The sequence below is a fragment of the Penicillium paradoxum genome, assembly GCF_028828445.1.
Source record: "Penicillium paradoxum strain IBT 22861 chromosome Unknown utg000006l_segment0_segment0, whole genome shotgun sequence".
In the NCBI taxonomy this organism is placed as follows: domain Eukaryota; kingdom Fungi; phylum Ascomycota; class Eurotiomycetes; order Eurotiales; family Aspergillaceae; genus Penicillium; species Penicillium paradoxum.
Genome location: NW_026643184.1, coordinates 3,213,152 through 3,232,397, shown reverse-complemented (window position 1 = coordinate 3,232,397; position 19,246 = coordinate 3,213,152). Strand labels below are relative to the sequence as shown.

The 19,246-nt window shown below is 48.5% G+C and overlaps 6 protein-coding genes across 6 annotated transcripts; 2 read left to right on the top strand and 4 right to left on the bottom strand.

Annotated features, from left to right (window-relative positions):
- Positions 1 to 365: 365 nt before the first annotated feature.
- On the bottom strand, positions 366 to 2,749 carry N7457_007572 (Zn(II)2Cys6 transcription factor domain-containing protein; the record flags this gene model as incomplete). The annotated part of the gene is made up of 5 exons (XM_057178615.1): positions 366 to 1,290; positions 1,347 to 1,826; positions 1,877 to 2,421; positions 2,475 to 2,642; positions 2,693 to 2,749. 5 exons carry the CDS (start codon positions 2,747 to 2,749, stop codon positions 366 to 368), a joined length of 2,175 nt encoding a protein of 724 aa, XP_057030359.1.
- A 2,133-nt stretch (positions 2,750 to 4,882) lies between these two features.
- N7457_007571 (glycoside hydrolase family 92 protein) lies at positions 4,883 to 7,547 on the top strand (the record flags this gene model as incomplete). Its single annotated transcript, XM_057178614.1, has 6 exons — positions 4,883 to 5,036; positions 5,097 to 5,129; positions 5,181 to 5,290; positions 5,352 to 6,169; positions 6,224 to 6,907; positions 6,968 to 7,547. The coding sequence occupies 6 exons, from the start codon at positions 4,883 to 4,885 to the stop codon at positions 7,545 to 7,547; spliced, it is 2,379 nt and encodes a 792-aa protein (XP_057030358.1).
- Positions 7,548 to 7,744: 197 nt separating this feature from the next.
- Positions 7,745 to 8,750, bottom strand: N7457_007570 (SDR family oxidoreductase; the record flags this gene model as incomplete). The annotated part of the gene is made up of 5 exons (XM_057178613.1): positions 7,745 to 7,828; positions 7,883 to 8,080; positions 8,135 to 8,509; positions 8,560 to 8,618; positions 8,675 to 8,750. The coding sequence occupies 5 exons, from the start codon at positions 8,748 to 8,750 to the stop codon at positions 7,745 to 7,747; spliced, it is 792 nt and encodes a 263-aa protein (XP_057030357.1).
- A 523-nt stretch (positions 8,751 to 9,273) lies between these two features.
- On the bottom strand, positions 9,274 to 9,474 carry N7457_007569 (uncharacterized protein; the record flags this gene model as incomplete). The annotated part of the gene is made up of 1 exon (XM_057178612.1): positions 9,274 to 9,474. One exon carries the CDS (start codon positions 9,472 to 9,474, stop codon positions 9,274 to 9,276), a length of 201 nt encoding a protein of 66 aa, XP_057030356.1.
- A 1,523-nt stretch (positions 9,475 to 10,997) lies between these two features.
- Positions 10,998 to 11,291, top strand: N7457_007568 (uncharacterized protein; the record flags this gene model as incomplete). The annotated part of the gene is made up of 1 exon (XM_057178611.1): positions 10,998 to 11,291. The coding sequence occupies one exon, from the start codon at positions 10,998 to 11,000 to the stop codon at positions 11,289 to 11,291; it is 294 nt and encodes a 97-aa protein (XP_057030355.1).
- Positions 11,292 to 11,777: 486 nt separating this feature from the next.
- N7457_007567 (putative GTPase activating protein (Evi5)) lies at positions 11,778 to 17,396 on the bottom strand (the record flags this gene model as incomplete). Its single annotated transcript, XM_057178610.1, is given in 10 exon segments — positions 11,778 to 11,867; positions 11,921 to 12,755; positions 12,809 to 13,430; positions 13,484 to 13,696; positions 13,846 to 13,932; positions 14,515 to 14,680; positions 14,696 to 15,869; positions 15,937 to 16,293; positions 16,363 to 16,985; positions 17,049 to 17,396. 10 exon segments carry the CDS (start codon positions 17,394 to 17,396, stop codon positions 11,778 to 11,780), a joined length of 4,515 nt encoding a protein of 1,504 aa, XP_057030354.1.
- Positions 17,397 to 19,246: the final 1,850 nt, after the last annotated feature.

Here is a 19,246-nt window from a genome sequence, read left to right as displayed (position 1 = left end):
GCTTTTCACCTTTTGGCTTTTGTATCTCAAACAGACTAGAGGGATAAATTGACCAATATGATCTTACCAAGCCGTCTGCTGCACATTGACCCGTATGCTATCATGAACATCCAAAGTAACATGATGAGAGAATGCCGTCATTTGTCGAATGCGGAGATAATGTCATAGCTAGCACTACCTTCTGTCGGAATCCAGTTCCGACGAGACGCTGGCAGCGGAGATATTCTCAATATCCCTTGGGCTAGCGGATGTAGTTTCCCACTTGAGACCCCAGGGGGATGTTTCAGATTAAGTATTGAATATAGACATTTAGGTACAGTGTATTTGATGGTCCATGTGAAAAACATGAAAAACACAAACCAAGTTCATTGATTCCAAGAATCCTGGAGTTTCCGTACGGCATATTCAGTAGCCCAGCCCAAATCAGCTTCAACGCCCCGTAACAGATCAACAATGATCTGATGTTCCTCGGGGCTTTCTAGACATTGTCCAACGGCCACAAGCAGTGGGACCATAAATATTCGAACCCCACCCTGGGGGCGTCCTAACGCAATGCCCGAAACTTCTCGGGAACGGAACTCAACTTCCTTCGTGACCTCCCGGTACCCTTGTAAGCGGTCAAAGGCCGTGGACGGGGCACTGATCACATCTGCCGGACGGTTGAGTAACAAAGCAAGCCGTCCGAAGTGATAATGTTGCATGGTTGCAGCACAGGTTGTCAAGCCATGGAAGATTTCGGGGAAAGGCAAGTGGCAGCCTTCGATGTTCTTTGATATGTCCTTTGGGCGTTCGATCCGCACAGAAGAACGGAATGTCTCGGGGACGTTCTCGAACCATGTTTGAAATTCGAAAGATAATTTGAGCCAGGTATCTGTGTCCGGATACGGCAGTTGGGCGGCGCTCGCTGGTGCGCCTTGGGCTTCGGGTGAAGATGCCGGTGGAGACCCCGTCCACTGTGCGAGCTGCACCTGTTTGGATCTGGCGAGAAAATTGATGACTTTCGTAACAAGCCAGATCAAGCCATTCGCAGCCTGGTCTTCCTGCGACAAAGTTGAACCATTTGAAATAACATGAAAGGCTTTCTGGTCATTGATGGAAATTCCTGCCGCCCGCCAAAGAGGAAGATTTTCCGGGTCGAAATGTGTAGCTGACCGAGTAAAATAGGAACCAAGATAGTCTTGACGAGCAAAGTTCCAGAAAGCAGCCCGAATTCCATGAGCAAACGGGATAGATGCTGCCGAATATAATCGGAGAAGGGAGTCAAATAAAGGGCGGACTCGAGAAAGTTGCCTGCATATGATCGTCAATATAAAAAAATACGACAATTTCCAACGAGAATATCTTACATGTGCCACTCGTCTCCAGGTAAATCCAAAAGTCTGTACATAGTGAGGATAGTAGAAGTTGCCAGCAGCTCTTCTGTCTTTCGAACGAGCGCCACATCGTTCGGATCTTCACTCGCGAGTTTCATCTTCGCTTGGGTTTGGCGAGAGTTAATCCATCGAAGGATGATTTCAAAGGGGGATTCCAAGATGGCGGAGCTAGATATAGCGTTATAACCATCGGACGTAATGTTGTTCAAATCTGAAGCTGCCAGGTAATAGTAATTGGCAGCCTTGAGGAACCAATCAACCTGAGTTGCGTTGGGATATGTTTCTGTTGTCGCAGGGCTTGTATACATGCCTCCCAGGGAGGACTTGGCCCCTTTCAAACGGCCCAGATGTTTGGCCGCTAGCGCTGCAATGGCATATTTCACGGATAGATTGTTGATGGCTCGAATGGGAACATAGACGGTGAAAAACTTCTGAGCATCCGACAAGTCCAACCTATTGGGAATTAACAAACTGCATACACAGCAAGAGTTAGATGCCCGTACCATGGTCCTATGACCTCAGAAAAATGTCGAGTGAGAAACGCGATCTCATGTTCAGTTCCAGTCATGAGCTCTGAGAAAATATCTTGAAATTCTTCTTTCTCACTTCGCTGTGATGGTGTTTCAGACATCAGTCTGTGATATTCGGGGCGTTTATGTGGTATTTGGTTATAAGAGTTCTCAAATGCTGGGAAATTTGTGGCGGCGGTTGGTGACATGGATTTATAGATCGTGTTTCTCGTAGATCCACTGCCCTCTTCAACGCCAGAGATGGAATTGGGAAGAGAGATGGCAGGGCTTTCTGGGGCATGAATAGTCGTGTGTTGGGTACTCCCCGTGGCAACCTCGGGCCGGCTGGAAGGACCCAGGCCCGGCATCTCCACCATCATTGGGTCCTCTCTCGAGTCTAACCTCGACTGGCCCATCTGTAAGCTGAGAGCAGGGTCAACTTGCTCGGGGGATTGATTCCACTGTAGAATCTGTTCATTTATTCCTATTTGCGAGCTTTTTGGCTGTATTGGCTCAGAACTGGGTGGCTCTGAGGGGGCCTATCATAAAAGATGAGTGCCTGAACAGAACGATAGTGGCCACTCTAACATACTTTGCTTGAACGAGGCGTAGAAGCTTGCCTTGGGTGAGGATCCTGATATGGAGCATATCGGCGTCTTACTGTTGCCCCTTGATCGATGAACTTGCGGGTTTGAACATACCCGGGGCATTCTACCCCCGCAGTGGTGCACCGCTGACAATGAGGGCGAGTCTCATCACACTGTCCAATATTAGTCTTGTGATTGCATGCTCAAGGGAAGCCGGGCTTACTTTGAGATGCCTCTTCTTGCATCGCTCGCAAGCCTTGTTGGATGGCACCCCGGGCATTGTGGGTTGCGTGCCAATATCGCGATCTTAGTGCTTTAGATATTAAGTTCATCGGTGGAGCTTTTTCGTTTCAATCACTCATCACTACTTCACATTTCGAACATACATCGGGCGAGGATGTAGTCCCGAGAGCAGAAATCTAGAGTGAATGATGCAAGACGCCCTGTCCGAAGGGGTGCTGACTCATCCTCGGGCATTTCTCGCTTGGAGTTCGGGAACCTCATTTTCCCTTTGTACATTCTGTCGTCATTTACTTTTCTTCTTCAAAGAAAACCCCCATACATCATGCTACGCACACCCGCGTTTCTGGTTGACAGCCAATGTGAAACGTCTACTCCATTGGTCCGCTCCATTGAGGATCAAGAGGTACATGCAAGGAGTTGTCAGATACGATGGGGTTCGATATCTTCGACGCAGCCTATCCTCTCAGGCCCTGAACAAATTCGTGTCTATCATGAATGGATCGGTATGTTCCCCTTTTAGACAACTTGTGAGATATCTTCTCAACTCCGCCACACAGATGCTGGAAGGCCTCATAATATAGTTTGTTGGGAGTGCCGCCTTCCTGACAGTCTGATTGGGTGCCAAACGTGCTGTAGATCATATCATACAGCATGCCTATTGGATGTGGTTCGCTCTGCGAATAATTTCTATTGTCCATCTTGCCGATCACGAGCTTGGGATCGTGCACCACCGCAGTTCCCTATGCCATCTCCGGTCTCCGGTACTCGGGGAACAACTCCAAGCAGCCATTCGGAGGCTCCATTTGGGAATGCTTCGATCCGTAGCGAAAGATCTCCAACGGTATCGGGGCGTAAATCCTCCGGAGTTTCTCGGATAATCCCTTTGCCTACTTTGAGCCGGATTGATGAGTTCACTCCCTGTAGTTCGCCAACTGAGCCATTTCCTATCGCGGAGATGTATCCTCAGCTGCTAGAATTTCTAGCATTGCCAGATGGTGAGACAAATCAAGATCCCCAGTCATTGCAATTCAAGCATCAACTGGGATTGGCAATCAAAGAGATCGAATCACACAGGTCATTATTGAGAGACAAGGCTATCGTCAGAGAAGAATATTCGAGACTACAGGGGGAGAATGCAAAAATCAAAGCTCGTCTCGATTCTAACAACTCGCCTCGAGAGTCTACTAATCCCAGTCCCTCGATGCTCCCACAAAGCATTCCCAAACCGGCATCTGAGCAAAGGGGAAAGGACTGGGATAGCATTGCTATTGACCTATTTTGAGTGTTTACTTCGCGGCACGAAATATTTCGCTCGCTATAAAGTCACTCGAGAGTTCAACTGGACAGCCAAAGCAGTGATTGATGAAGGGTTGCAACAATACCGCATAAGGGCATACATCGAGGCATTTCTGATAGATCGAAAGATCAGGTGATCAATTTCGGTCTCGATATCTGCCGAATATCATCTCGAATATCATTTCTTGACATCCTGGATGCCTGGTGGAAATTGATTCCTTGCATGATACCAGAACCCCGACCGGTCCATCTCAATTTTGATCATATCTCTACCAATCACCCTCTATATACGTCTAATGCTAAAATGGAGCGGAGAAGGTTACATTTGCCGAAGACTTTGACTCGATCTTAACCTTCCTTGGTCCCGGAACTGACGGCTTTCTCCTGGAAAGAGCATATTCCCCGCAGCCCGGGGTGATCAAGGCGCCTTCAACTTCAATGATCGACAGCCAGTCACCCACACTCGTGTCATAACCCTAGGTCCTTGTCTTAGGATTTCCGTGCGCATTTTTGGATGTTTCCCGCTTCTCGGCCTCTTCTCATGTGGGGAACAAACGAACATAGCAGGGTGTATCTCGGAGGAGCGCAGATGTGACACTATTTTGACCGTCAATGCTACGTGAAATGCTCCTGCATTGTAATTTGGCCCAAGACGTGGCTTGCGATTTCCCCGGTTTCCCCGGTTTCCTCGCACGGCAGCCCGCATGCCAATCCGCGCCGGGATGCTTCCCGACGGCTTGTTTCTGATCGGTAAATAAGAAGCCTGAATTTTGAGGTCTGGCAGACTTTTCCTGCGTCTTGATTTCAGAGCCATTTGGCATCTGTTTAATCATTCTGGTTATTAGTCGTGGAAAGTGCTATTCTAAAGCCCATCATGCCATCGCAACACTCTTCGCATCGCATGAAACTCCTTGGGGGCCTCATAGCGACCCTGTATGTGTCCAGCGTCATTGCTGTGAAGGATTCTTCGGCAGATGACTTTGACGTCTTGAGTTATGTCGATCCTTTGATTGGCACCGCAAATGGAGGTTTGTCTTGGATATGATTTGTCCTTTTTCAAAAAGCACAGGCTAACACCACTCTTACAGGCCATGTATTTGCAGGTGCAACTTTGCCATTTGGTATCTCACACAGCATCATGCCTTCACATTGACCAAGGCTAACGAGCGCAGGTATGGCCAAAGCCGTCGCGGACACAACAGGCGAAAATCAAGCTGGCTTCGCTTATGATACAAAGGTTGTGACTGGGTTTTCACACATGCATGATTCTGGAACTGGCGGCGTAAGCTTTAACAACCTAGCCACAGATGACAAAACATGTTCGTTCTAACTCGGCTCCAAAGTCTCCGTCAATGGGCAACTTCCCCATTTTTGCGCAAGGGAATTGCCCGCACGATGATATCAATCAATGTAAATGGCAACAGCCCGACAGGGCGATTGCTTGGGACAGGGGCTCTCCTAAAGCTCACCCTGGGTATTTTGGTATCTCATTGGCTAATGGCGTTCATGCGGAAATGACAACTACTAATCGGTCTACTCTATATCGATTCACGTTCAATGAGTCCTCCGGCGTCTCGCTCAGTCCAATGGTTCTTCTAGATTTGACCGATTTGCCTCAATCACGGACAAATGGAAGTGCAGATGTTGACAGGGCTACTGGGCGTCTCACGGGAAGTGGTACTTTCGGTCCCAGCTTTGGCATTGGCAGTTACAATTCCTATGCCTGCGTTGACTTCAAAGGAGCAGAGCTTCGCGATACAGGGGTTTGGGCAGAAAGCCAAGCGAACATCAGTAGGAGGACGCTGACGCTCGGCGCTAATGCGGCAGCCTCTCTCTCAGCCGGTACATTTGCCAGATTCCATGCCCCGAGAGACAACACTCTTCTTGCTCGCGTTGGTGTCAGTTTTATCAGTGTCGATCAAGCTTGCTCCAATGCAGAACGTGAACAACCCGATTTTGACTTTGATGGGACTGTTTCCGCAGCCGAGTCCGCTTGGAGGAGGAAGTTGGATGTCATCTCCGTGAACGCGGATGGTGTTTCATCAGATCTGCAGAAAGTCTTTTGGAGTGGGGCATACCGAACAATGATCAGCCCCCAAGACTATACTGGGGAAAACCCTCTCTGGAAAAGCAACGAACCGTATTATGACAGCTATTATTGGTGAGCCCACTCCACTCTGAGGCACATGGCCAGCATTCTAATATTACCGCTCAGTATATGGGACTCTTTCCGCAGCACTCATCCACTGTTGACCTTGGTTGATCCTCTATCGCAATCGCTCATGATGCGCAGTTTGATCGACACTTATAGACACGAGGGATACTTGCCCGACTGTCGTATGTCGCTTTGCAAGGGCTTCACGCAAGGCGGTTCTAACGCAGATGTGGTTATGGCAGATGCATATCTCAAAAAGGTCCCTGATGTGGACTGGGACACTGCATATGAGGCTGTCGTCAAAGATGCAGAGGTAGAGCCCAAGAACTGGGATGTGGAAGGCCGGGGCAGTTTGATGAGTTGGAAAAGTCTCGGCTATATTCCTCTAGATGACTATGATTCTGATGGGAAAGGAACACACACGCGGAGTATATCGCGGACGGTGGAATATGCCTATAACGACTTTTGCATTGCCGAAATGGCGCAGGGCATGGGCTATCAGGCTGACTATGAGAAATACACAAAGCGATCTGGAAATTGGGTCCAAATGTTCAAGCATGATCAGAAGTCAAGCATCAAGGGGGTCGACACCAACTTCACAGGATTTCTGCAACCGCGCTACCGGAATGGGACATGGGCCTACCAGGATCCGATCCTTTGCAGTCCGCTTCTAAATTTCACTGCGTGTTATCTCAACCCTCAAGGACATGAGACCTATGAAGGCAGTGCGTGGATGTATACCTTGTAAGCTCTTAGCTGTCTTCCATCCCGCTTACAGATGTGACTAATGCCGTACAATTTTAGTTATGCACCACACGATATGGGCTCTCTCATCAAGGCGCTTGGAGGTGCCGAATCTTTCACCTCTCGGCTGAGTTACCTCCATGACTCTGGGTTGCTCTACGTGGGAGATGAGCAGGCCTTCCTGCCTGTTTATCAATTCCACTATTCGGGGCGGCCTGCTCTCTCAGCGAAGCAAAGTCACTTCTACATCCCGTCCCAATTCAACACCACATTTAATGGCATCGCTGGCAATGATGATAGCGGAGCCATGGGCTCATTTGTTGTGCTGAGCATGATGGGCCTCTGGCCAGTCCCCGGTCAGGATATCTATCTCATCACTCCACCCTATTTCAAAGAAGTTAGCATCCGAAACGCCATCACCGGAAAGATCGCGACTATCCGGAACATCAATTTTGATCCTAGCTACAAGTCTATCTACATCCAGAGCGCGAAATGGAACGACAAGCCATGGACAAAGAATTGGATCACTCATGACCTTTTCGCTGACGGTGGTGTACTTGAACTTGAGTTGGGTTCTCAGGAGAGTGAATGGGGAACTCGTGTTCAGGACCTTCCTCCGAGTCTGAGCGATTATCAATAGATTTTTGAGTGGCTATGGACGGGCAACTCCATTCAGAGATCCCTAGTGTGAGGTCGTTCTTTTACAGTTTCAAAGCTTGATTTTCAAGCTAGTTTAATATGGAAATTAAGAGCTGTCCTTGAAATATATCTGCGTATCTGCATCCAAAAGGACCAAGAAGATTCTTGATCATGATACAACATCGTTGTTCACTAACCCTAAGGCAAGGTGTATCCCCCGTCAATCACAAGGTTTGCTCCTGTCATGTAGCTAGACGCGTCCGAGGCGCAGAAAACGTAGGCCTGCACGAGGTTGTCAGTTGGGTTGAAGAGAACTTGGAGACAACGGAAACTTACACCTTTCAGCTCATAGCATTCGGCCATTCTCTTAGCAGGAATCATATCGAGCCACTTTTCGCGCCACTCCTTGGGATGAATATTGAGAATGTCGGTGGCAATGAATCCTGGTGAGATACAGTTGACTCGACAGTAGTCAACCCATTCAACAGACAAGCACTTTGCTAGCTGAACAACGCCCGCCTTGGATGCATTGTACTATTCAAGGATGAGCGAAGTGGACAGGGTCATTTCCTACGAAGGGTCACTTACCGCTGCTTGCTTCTGTGGCACATTGACCAAAATCGCGCTGACCGAGGCTGTGAAGATAACATTTCCACGACCCTGTTCCTTGAAAATCCGACCGGCGGCTTGAGCAGAATAGAAAGCACCATCAAGGTTAACTTTCATGATCTCACTCCATTGATCGGCCGTGTAATCCTCGGCGGCGATGTTAGAAACAACACCCGAATTCACTACCATGATGTCAAGTTGACCGAAATCCTTCGCGATTTTCTGTACAACCGCTTCGATTTCCGTCTGAATACCTACATTCGCTTGATATGCTGCTGTGCGTACTCTGTTGGCGGATGCGATCTCAGCTGCAGTTTCATCGGCGTTGCCAGAGCTATTGTATATCAAGGCGACCTTTGTAGCCAGTTAGTTTGGCTTCAATTGCATTGAGAACTGTAGCTTACATTCGCACCCGCTTCAGCCAACGCTCTCGAAACTTCAAGACCGATTCCACGAGCGCCACCTGCAGTGGAATGTTAGCATGTATCTCCAGGACTAGGGAATATCCATGGCCCTTACCAGTAACAACTGCGACCTTCCCAGTGAGGTCGAATGCCTTCATCACATGCTGGTTCGGGGGCTGTGTGAGGACCATATTGTTGTAGCGCGAGAATGTCCGGTTGTGTTACTTTAGATCACTGTCGCAACTCGAGTAGAATGTCAAGAAAGACGAAGTTGGACGTGGGTTGTGGCCCCTCGATCCCCGCATCGGTCTAACTCCGACCGGGAGGAGTCGTCTGGAGAGACGTGGTCCGTGGATCATAAGATGAAACAAAGTGAAAAAAGTGAAGATAGATGGCCTTGGAATGTGGTGTACTGTGTATCGCCCTCCCACGCTATGTTGGATTGTTGTCGAGATTTATGAAGCCTGGGAACGTCCAAGTATCAGGACGAGATACGACATGGCTTCATGGAGTGAAGACATGAAATTGGTGAGACCACTAGCCATACAATATCGAAGATACCTGCGATGTTCCCCTATAGGTATAATTTCAGCAATAATGTGATGAAGGAGGCCGATTTCGACGGGCGAGGCAATTTTCTCACCAGTAACAAAAGCGACATAACATTAATCATCTTGGTCGTTCCCCTACTCGCTATACTCTCCGTTAAACTCTTCAAGACTTCGGCTGTTGTTCTGCTGTTCCGCTTTGGCGTGAAGCATCATTAGCACAGTTGGCCGATGGAGTCTTTCGAGAGGCATTGAGATGGCGGTTGATTTTCTTCAGGCCCTTGAACATTTGCATGTTCTCTCGGTGAAGCTCATAAGCCCAGAGTAGCGCGAGTGCTTCGTTGGACTTGGGAATTGGATTTGCCATTCTCAAAGCCAAATCGAGCATTAGGGGATAACGAACTGGGAGAGAATAGCTGGGCAGGGTTGGTGAGAAGAGGAAGAAGGAAGAGCGGAAGGAGAGATGGAAATACAGGTCGGGGATCGAGATCTCCAACAACTTTAGACCACTAAATACATGTAGATACCTAATATATGCGTACACGTACGTATATTGTATCTAGTCAAACTGAATTCGCTTTTAAGGGGTACCTTATGTAGATATTCCATCGTGCTTATTCGTTTGGGCAGTTAGATAGGTGTCGCGTTAATATCCACAAAGCCTTTTGCATGTGAGTACAGGCCTTCCAAACAATCTGAGAAATGGCTTGCTCTTCTTGGTTTCATGGCAATAGCTCTGGGTGCATAGAGCATCTGTAGCCTTGTTTGGCATTGCTTGGTTCCATTATTGCTCGGACATATGATCACAACGTGTAAGTGGTCTATTCATCGCCAATGTGTTTAGCTTCGCCTTTTTCCATTAACCTATTCGCTATCTCTAGACGCAATAAACAGGGCGTGCAAGAAGAGCACCCATCCTTTGAACATGCGACTGAGAAGCTTGTTGCTAGTATGTCCATGTTCGCTGCCCACATTCGATCCAAACACAGCATAGGGCGTTAGTGATGAAGCTATTTGCTACTAACGGACTCCTGTCTGGCAACACGTTCAGAAGTAACGGAATTGTCCGGTTAACCATTCAAGCCGTATTCGACAGGCTTCTAGGGTTGTCCACGCTTAGGTAGGCTCCTATGGTGACGAGACGTGCGGATGGAGGAAAAGCAGGGGTCTAGGTATTAAGTAGGGAAGGACTTGGAAACCTCTAGGGGGCAGTCTGAACCCTTAGGGTATCTCAATATATCGAAATAAAGAGATGTAAACTCTCTTCTTTCTTTTAGAATAAGATCATTAGTAGATTATAGATCATACAGGAGGCGGATGGTCGCTATCTACATTGTATAGAACATACACATCGCACACAACCTATGTGATCAACTAACGCACTTCCGTCTAAGAACACGTTCAAAAGTAAGGGATTTGTCCAAAGAGTCAGACAAGCAGAGTTTCATAGGACGCCCAGAGTCATCTATTCTTGTTTGGCACCAGGTGATCCCAAGTCTGCAGACTCGTGTGCAAGTGACGCAGTTACAAGAGCTCATTCCCTTCCCTTCTGCTCTCTTGAATCCTACCACCTTCAACATCCTCCTCTTCCAAGCTCTTTGATCTAAGTTGCACAAACAGTTCACACTCCACGTCACTTACACGTTACCATACTGCAAAAGCGTCACCATACCGCGAACGCAAGATGCCTCGCAAGCCATCAGCCCCGAACGCAGCCAAGTCGGCCGTGAAAAAGGCCCCGTCCAAGCCAAGGGAGGTCAAAGACTCCGATCTGAAAAAGCAGCTGCTTTTCCTGTGGACCTGCTACAAGGTCTCGGATGTCCATGTCAGTGCTCAACTCTGCCAATCTGCAGAAATTCCAGTCATAAATAGATAAAGAGTTCTGACAAGATGGATTCGCAGATCGACATTCCAGCTGTCGCTAAGCACTACAATATCAGGAACAATACCGCTCAAATGAGATTGACCCGGCTGAAGAAGAAGCTGGAAGCTATGGAAGACTCGGCAAACAGCGAAAACAAGACCAATGACCCCAAGGTCATGGATGAAGACCCGGACAATGATGATGTTCTGATCAAAGACGAAGACCTAGAGGAGGACTATGATGTGACTCAGATCGAGGAACAGACCTACGATGATACCGAACTCGAAGAGCAGGCCGAGGTCAAGTCCGAGAGCGAGTAAGCGGGAAAATGGAAAGATCAGGGGACGAACTGGCAGGGAATTCGGCAGATTCGGGTGTTTCTTTTTATTTTCATTTCACAGTATTTCTTAGTACTTCCAGTGTCTGCCCAGAGATGTCTGTTCGAGATTGAATCCAGACTGCAGAATCTATGTTAACACAAAGCACATGGCTGAGGATCTATCTTCAATCATGCAGCCTTTGTTCATTTTCATTTTCATTTTCATTCTCAAGTTTCCGGTTCCTTTTCTCCGTTTTCCAAGATACGTCAAGCTAAGTGGCTGTTGCCAAAAGCGAGGGACTAGCACCAAAAGACTCGAAGAAGGCCATATATTATGTCGAGGGCAAGATAGTACATAGAATAAACAAGCACGTATTGGATCAATAGTAACGATTCCCAAAACCCTTCTATTTAACACTCTATCGAACTTAGGGTATACAGCAACTTCTAAAGCAACTTATTTGAAAGGACTCCACCAGGTGAACAATCAATGAGGTTTGGTCTTCACTGGCTCGAGATTCTTGACTGGATGTAAAAAGATAGGAGGAAGACATAGTCGAGGATTTTGCTTCTCCCACTAGCACACAGTCAGTACGAATTACAGTGTCAATTACAGGAGTAAGGACTGACCACTTTGGCGCCATCGTAGCCTAGCCAGGCTCTGTATAGCTTCTCCGCAAAATTGGAGTTGAACATGAACGTCATGTTGTATATGATATCATCGTGTTGACCCCAGCTCCAAATGCTATCAAACCCAGCATTGACCTTGCCAGGCTCACCGGGATTGGCACGACGGTTCAATTCCTCGGGATCCCACTTGGAGTCATGGTAAATGGGCTGTGGGATCTGGACCGCCTTGAGACCATAGTACATGGCCCAAGATAAAGGAGACATCTCGGATGCGAGCCCAACACCCAATTTAACTTTATCTTTGTGCAAAAGTCCGAGAAGTCGGGTGGAGATGCGAGACATGGCCACGACAGCTGCCCGGCGTGGGGTTTCTTGGTCTTGGGGGAAATTGAATACACGGTCACGGAAGGGCCAGTCGGTGCCAACTGGATTGAAATGGGGCAGCCAGGTAATAAGATCAGCTTCTTCGCCCACACCCCAAGTTCCCGGTTCGTCTCCTGGAAGTGGTACGGGGGGTATAATAGCCTTCCCTTCGGTGTTGATACCTTCTGCGGGATGGGGCCCCCAGACACTGTCGTTGTCACGACCAGGCATTTCCTGGTCCACCTTCTTCACAAACTCTTCCCACCTGCCATGGATAGCAGGAATATAGAAGTGAGAGTTCCGCTCCCATAAATACTTGCGAGGCTGTTGTTTCGCGAATTCAGTTGCCTTGTGCAAAAGGTCGTACATATGGCCGGTATACCGCGCATCCATTTCGAATTGCCAGACATAGTCGTACTGAGGATGTAGTCGTGAGAAGATCTGTGTAGGTTGGAAATATTGCAATATCGCCCTAATAACATATCAGCAAGGGCAGGGTTGATCCTCAGTATGGCAGATACATACACATGAATATCAATGTCGGGATACCAATCGTTCAGCATTTCCTCATTGAACCACACTGCTAGGCCGTGCAGCTCCTGAGGCAAATGTTTCTGCTTGAATGCCTTCCAAGCCGCCATATCTGTTTCTGCAGGCAGTTTCTCATCCTGGCAATCAATCAAGAGAACAAGTTCGTATTCTGCACCCGAATACAACGACAGCTCCATCATCATAGAACGAATGTGATGCAAATCATTCTCGGTATATTTCATGCCAATCCATGAGCGCAAGAGAATGGCCGTCCGGGGATGAGCCGAGGGCTTTGTGTCATTCAAGGGCTCGCGAGGCTCCTGCAAGTCCAACTCTAGTGACTTGTACAGAGCCGATATCTTTCTTTCGGATGCTTCCTTACGATATCGAATGATGTTGCGCTGCAAACAATCGTGTTGCAGATCGCCCCAATTCACCTGCTCCCAATCTATTTCAGCGGCCTCGTTGGAGCCAAAGGTACCTTGCCAACCGTGGATTCGAGTGGTTTCATTACTCTCAGCATAGCCATATGCACCGTATCGGGAGTAGCGATCGGCACAGAGACTGTTGTTCAACTTCCACGAATCATACGATCCGAAGATAGGCGTTGGGAAATCTTGTTTTGATCATTAGTTTCTTGTCGATTGTGAGGGACACTTCTCTTCGCACCTGAAGTATTCCAACGGAATCCACTCATCATCATATCTTCATCTCTGCGGCTCAAAAGTCGCCCTTGGGGTCCAATACATGGCTGGTACGACCCCCGCGATGTGGACATCCAGTTCACACTATCATAGTCTGGATAGGGATTGTTGATCACTTGGGGCGAGTCTCGAGGTTGTTCACCTGCATAGTCGCTCGGGAATGGGTCAATGGATTCTTCTGGGCTGTCACAGATCAGAATGCGGGACCTGGGCAGGCAGGGGGCGTATGATATCAGGGGAACCAAGAATAGGGATCTTAAATTACATTGACAGATTCACTTGCAGTGGAATCACAGCTAGGGCTCGTTCTCTAGAATAAGGAACAACCAAAAGCCCCACCAGACACAGGGCGGCCACAGCGAAACAGCGCCTTGGAGAAGCGAAAACCCCCCGCAACGCCGCGAAGAACTCCATCTCAGGCTTGCAGTACTTTGCAGAACATCAATAATCAGGGAGTCTTGGAAGTTTTGTCCATCTTAGAAACTAGCGTCTTGGTAGTCTTGGCTCAGTTCACTGGATACTATGCAGGCGTTGGACCAATCGTAGGCACACCATACCTGCCCTCGTAATGGAGAAGCCCATTTTGAAGTTGAACATGACTGTCCTCCATAGCGCAAAGACATTTGAGTGATATTTAGGTAGAATGATGTATCTCATCTCAATTCGAATCGTGTCCTCCAAGAGTAGTGCTTCTAGCCCTAACTATTTGGACATCCGCCGGGATCCGCCCGGCCGTTGGTGATCGCCTCACTCTTCACTCTTCACTCCTCATTGTCGGCTCTGTACTCTCCTCTTTCTACTTTCTACTCGAAAGGAACTGAAAATAGCCACAAAAAAAAGTGCTCTTCTTTAAAAATGGGATATCACTATGTACATACTAAACAAAAATCACTAACATCGCTCTAATACCAGCCTGTGATATGGATGCATATCTCACACAGACCTTTCAGTATGGTTACACGTATGTATCTCTTCCAAGACCACACTAAATCTCACTGGCCGTCGCAGCCCGTCGTCCCCATCCACTGAAGAATCCCCCGCCTGCGTTGTTGCTAGGCGGTGTTCCAAGTGTCCTCGGAGCTTCAGCAAGAGATGTATTCGCCAAGCTGATCCGCGACTGCGATAATCCAACAAAGGAGTGGCGGCCTTCGTTCTTGGCCGCCTGGGATCCACTAACCATCCTGCGCAATGCATCGAACTTGCCCTTGACTTCCTCGAGCTCTTGTCTAGCAACAGCCTCGGCGGTCTTGGCATTAACCAACTCCATGAGCAACGAGTCTTCCGTCGGTTTGTTACTCTCCGTCGGCAAAGCTCTCGAAGCGCTAAGGCTGCTGGTGCGTTTGTTATACGTGGGGCTTTTGATGGAGTTGCTGCGGACTAGCTTGAGCTCGCGCAACCCACTGGTGGGGGATTGAGCATCGGAGTCAACTGCAGAGGTAGGTGATGTGTCTAAAGGCGTCATGCTTTCGGATATAGGAGTTTTGAGGGTACGCAGCTCTCGGTTCATATGCTCGAGACGCTGTCGATCTCGATAACCATCCTGGATCCGACCACGGGCTTCCCGTAACTGTTCTTTGAGTGAGGAGTTCTCGTGCTCAAAATCGTCGATGCGCCGCGTGAGGTTCAAGCAACGACCGGCTTCCACCTCGTGCATCTCTTTCCACCGGAGCACATCGTCATTGAGCTGAATTTTGGTCTGTGTGATTGAACCACGTTTCGGTTTGGCCGATTCAAAACGGGCCTGCGCTTTGTTTACCAGCTCCGTTAGGTGCGACTCAATCGGCAGTTCTCTGATTTCTTTCAACATCTCCTTAGCCAGAGTGTGATCTTCCTCCCGTTCTTCCCTCTCCTGCTGCAATTCACGGGTGAGATCAGCCTGTTGGCGCTGAAGATCGCTGAGTGCCATTAACAAGTCTTCGATCTGGGTATGGAGGTCGCGATCTTTGTGGTGTGAAGACATGCTGGATTTGACACGCGGTTTTTGGCCATCAGTACTGGCCATAGTCGCTGATAGTTCAGTGGGAGCAGTGCTTGCGTCGGAGATGGTATCGATAGAGTTGAGTGTAGAAGTCAGGCTCTGCTTGGAGGTCGAGCGACGAACTGTGCTATTGTGACGAGAACGGCTACTATTTGGAGTAAGTGATCTGGTCGAATTGTGTGAATTCGACGAGCCAGCCCACAGCCGTCCAAGGAAGCCGGAGGCCGTTGCTTGCATCTGTGGGAATGAGACTCCCGCTGGTGAGCCTTTAGATTGATTATAGCTCGCTTCAAGGGTTTGAAGACTCTCATTCGTCACGAGAGAGGTGAGAGACACGAAATCATTAACAAGATCATCAGCGTTGAAGGCGTATCTGAAGGACATAGGTCAGCAGGATTCTTTGTTAACCAAACTTGCTTTGTGCAATGCCTCAAACTTACGCGTCCCACAAGCTTCGGGATAACAACAGCTGCATCACATCTTCAAATTCGGTACAAGCCAAGATTCTCTTCTCGTTGCGCTGCATCAAAGAAAGTGCAACCCGCATCAATGTCTCGCATGCGCCTTCCAAGAATATAACATCATAGATTCGGAGAAGCATTGGCAACGGGCAGGCCACTGCAAAGAATGATAGGAACCACTGCGATACGTAGACCGGCTCGACATGCAGCGACTCGAGGTGTTGGAACAGGGCCGGCCTGTGTCGTGCCAGGAGATTCTGGAATTGATAAACATGGAGGTGGAGGCCGGACAGATCTGGCAGGTAGCAAGTCCGGAGATTATAATGATCCATGAGGCTATGTCGGGATCGATACATTAGTACGAATTCGGATTATATCATCGTCCAAGGAAACCTTGACACTTACCGAACAAGAACACAGAAGGCCTCGGCATCTGACATGTGCATGAGCAGAGGGCCTACCACAAATCCAAGTCCTTGGCAGTAGCCAATCTTGGTATCGTAAAGACTGAAACATCGTAACACTCTGAAGAGCATTTGTTGGCCCTCGCCATTCGGGTCGCGGAACATTTCGACATTGGGAAAGCTCCGGCCAATATCCTTTCCAATCAGCCCATCATATGGACTGCTCTCGCCCGAAAGTCTCTGGAATTCATGCAAAAGTGTCGGGTCGCGAGCGCCCGCTAGACTGGGCCACACCACCCCTCGCAACGGTGGAGGGACACCTCCCTGGATCTTATTTGAGGTTAAAGTCGGCAAACGCTGAGCAGTCTGGTGGTAATCGGCGACAAGCGCAGCCCAGAACTGCAACTCGGTCATTGGAGGAGGAGGTAACTGGGAGTATCGTAGTTCTGCCCGAGCCGGATCCCTGATGAGTCGCTTGATCTGGTGTAGAGACTCGGAGCGAGATTGACGCTGATGTATCTTGCCCGGTACCTTGCCCTCCGGAATTTCGTGGATTCCAGATTTCGGGTTGGTTGCCAAGGCATTGTTCTCTTGTTCGAGGCGAGCGAGGAGAAGGGCTGTGGACTAAAATTAGGTCAAGAATGTCAGCACTCATTCCTGAGGTCTGTGGTCGTAATTGTCACCTACTTCATCTGACCCCTCCCCGCGGGGTTCTTGTTCCTCTGTCTTGTCTAAATTCTCCCAGTCCCCCTCATTGTCAAACATCTCACCTGGCTGTCTTCCCCCGTTCGAGTCTCGGTTTTGTGGAGTAGGAGTGGTCCTTGCGGCGTGTCGTAGTGGCACCGGTTCGAAGGCCTCCTCACTCTCCTTCTCCGGGTGACTCATCTCTATTGGGGTTGGAGGGATGTCAAGAGTGCGCCAATCCGGTTGGGTGTGCTCTGAACTGGACTGGTTATCGGATAACGCGACGGTGACCATCGAGTCATGGTCTGGCGCGTGACGAGCGCTCGGGGATGTTGGCTCGGAATGCTCCATGGTGACGCGATGGACGGAATATTGTCGTTCAAAGGAGAGGCGCGTAATTGGTCGAGTTCGTGGATTTTGGTATCGAGGCAATGGCAGTATATTTTCAAGCGGGTTTCAACTGCATTGCTATGTACACCCGGTGTACTTCGAATATTCAAGAAAATCAATTTCTTCCAGCAGAAGTGGACCTGGTTATGACTCTAGACTTGTATCCAGTACAAGATGGACGAAAGGCTGGAGAAAGAAAAAAGGGAGTCAGGAGAGATCCCACCTATTTCGCTAGCCCCCCTTAGTTTTCCCCTCCTGGAGTCTCGGCCCTGTCGATCATCCTCATACACCGACTGTTTGACCATTGAAATTAATAGATTATTCCATTTTCTATGGCAAGGATATTCCTCTAGTCCGTATTCTGTACGGAGTACTGGCATATGAGCTCACCACGAGGTTCATTGTATCCCGGTGTCGACTCCGTACTCAGTTCGGGGTGCCACGGCTCCCCCACAAATCAACCGAAATTGGTCTCCGAGGGGTTTCAGATATGGAATACTCCGTACATGTAGATGCAATAGCAGGTCTATGACGGAGTAGGTCTGCAAGTGATATATAACACAGCTATCTCTCCGAATCCCGTTATTTGCAGTCGTCTGCAAGTGTCTGCAGGTACGGAGAACCGCCTCCGGGGTTTGGAAGGTCGGCCATGGCACCATTGCGGTACAGTCCTGTATTCGGGTTACATTGATATCCCTAGCGGTAATCTGTTACGGCTGTGATTGGCTTTGATTCAAAGGCCTTGGATTTGATTGGTGCCACGGGTGAGGTCCCGCGGGAATCTCATTACCAACCCCTGGCTGTTTGTCTCACCTTAAATGAGCATAATACCTCCCAGGGGAGCGGTATATACCTCTAAATAGCAGGTATTGAGGCTGGCCAGCACTCCCTCATACAACCCCATGACATATTGTATTATCACAATGCACATCACAGTGGGCTATTGTCTACATTTTTCCCATGAAAAAGATTTTGCTCGTGACTCTGGGGTTCGCGCCTCTTGCAAGAGATCCCACGGAGTATATGGTCCATGCGGGCGATGTTACAATCGATATGTTTCAATCCACTTTTGGGGATTCTGAGGGGTTTTCTCTTATATCTATTATTATATGATGTAGGTTGTAGCCCGTCAATGTGGACGAGCGAGTTCCCACTCCCGCGAACCACCAAATGCTTGATTTTGGAGACTGCATGTCCTATCCGTCTACCTTATGTAGGTCCTCCGTAGTGAGGCTTCTACAAATGAGAAATGGCCATCACGTTGTACCCAAGCCCTATATCCTCAATGAAGAATCACTATGAGTCAAAATGTATCTTCTGGTGTTACTCAATCACCATGCCCACAATTGATGGTCAGTTGTGAGAGAATGATGAAGCAAGGGTGAAAGCCCCCACGGACATATCTGCAGTATAGTCCCTAGAGTATACCGTAGGCGGGAAGATATCTCTCTGATGCACCTGTACGCCTGCTCGCGAAGAGTTGGATAAGTGTATCAAAGAGACGGTGTTATTCAATCGAGCGCACCATGTTTCACTTGTTAACTGTGAAGTTGTTCCTAGGCGATCGACAAATACCAAAACTAATGTGAGAAACCGCTTAGATCCTAGGCTGGAGGTATTAATGATCTCGGAAGATTAGGAGAGATATGAGATTATTTCAATTCCGATAGCCAAGGCGATTTACTTCCTAGGTTGCTTGCCGTTTACACGCCAAGCTATATATAGATCTTGACAATGAACACCTAGTGACTTCTCAAAGTCGATTGCGCGATTTGAAAGAAATAAAGAAAGGTTAACAAACACACAGGGCT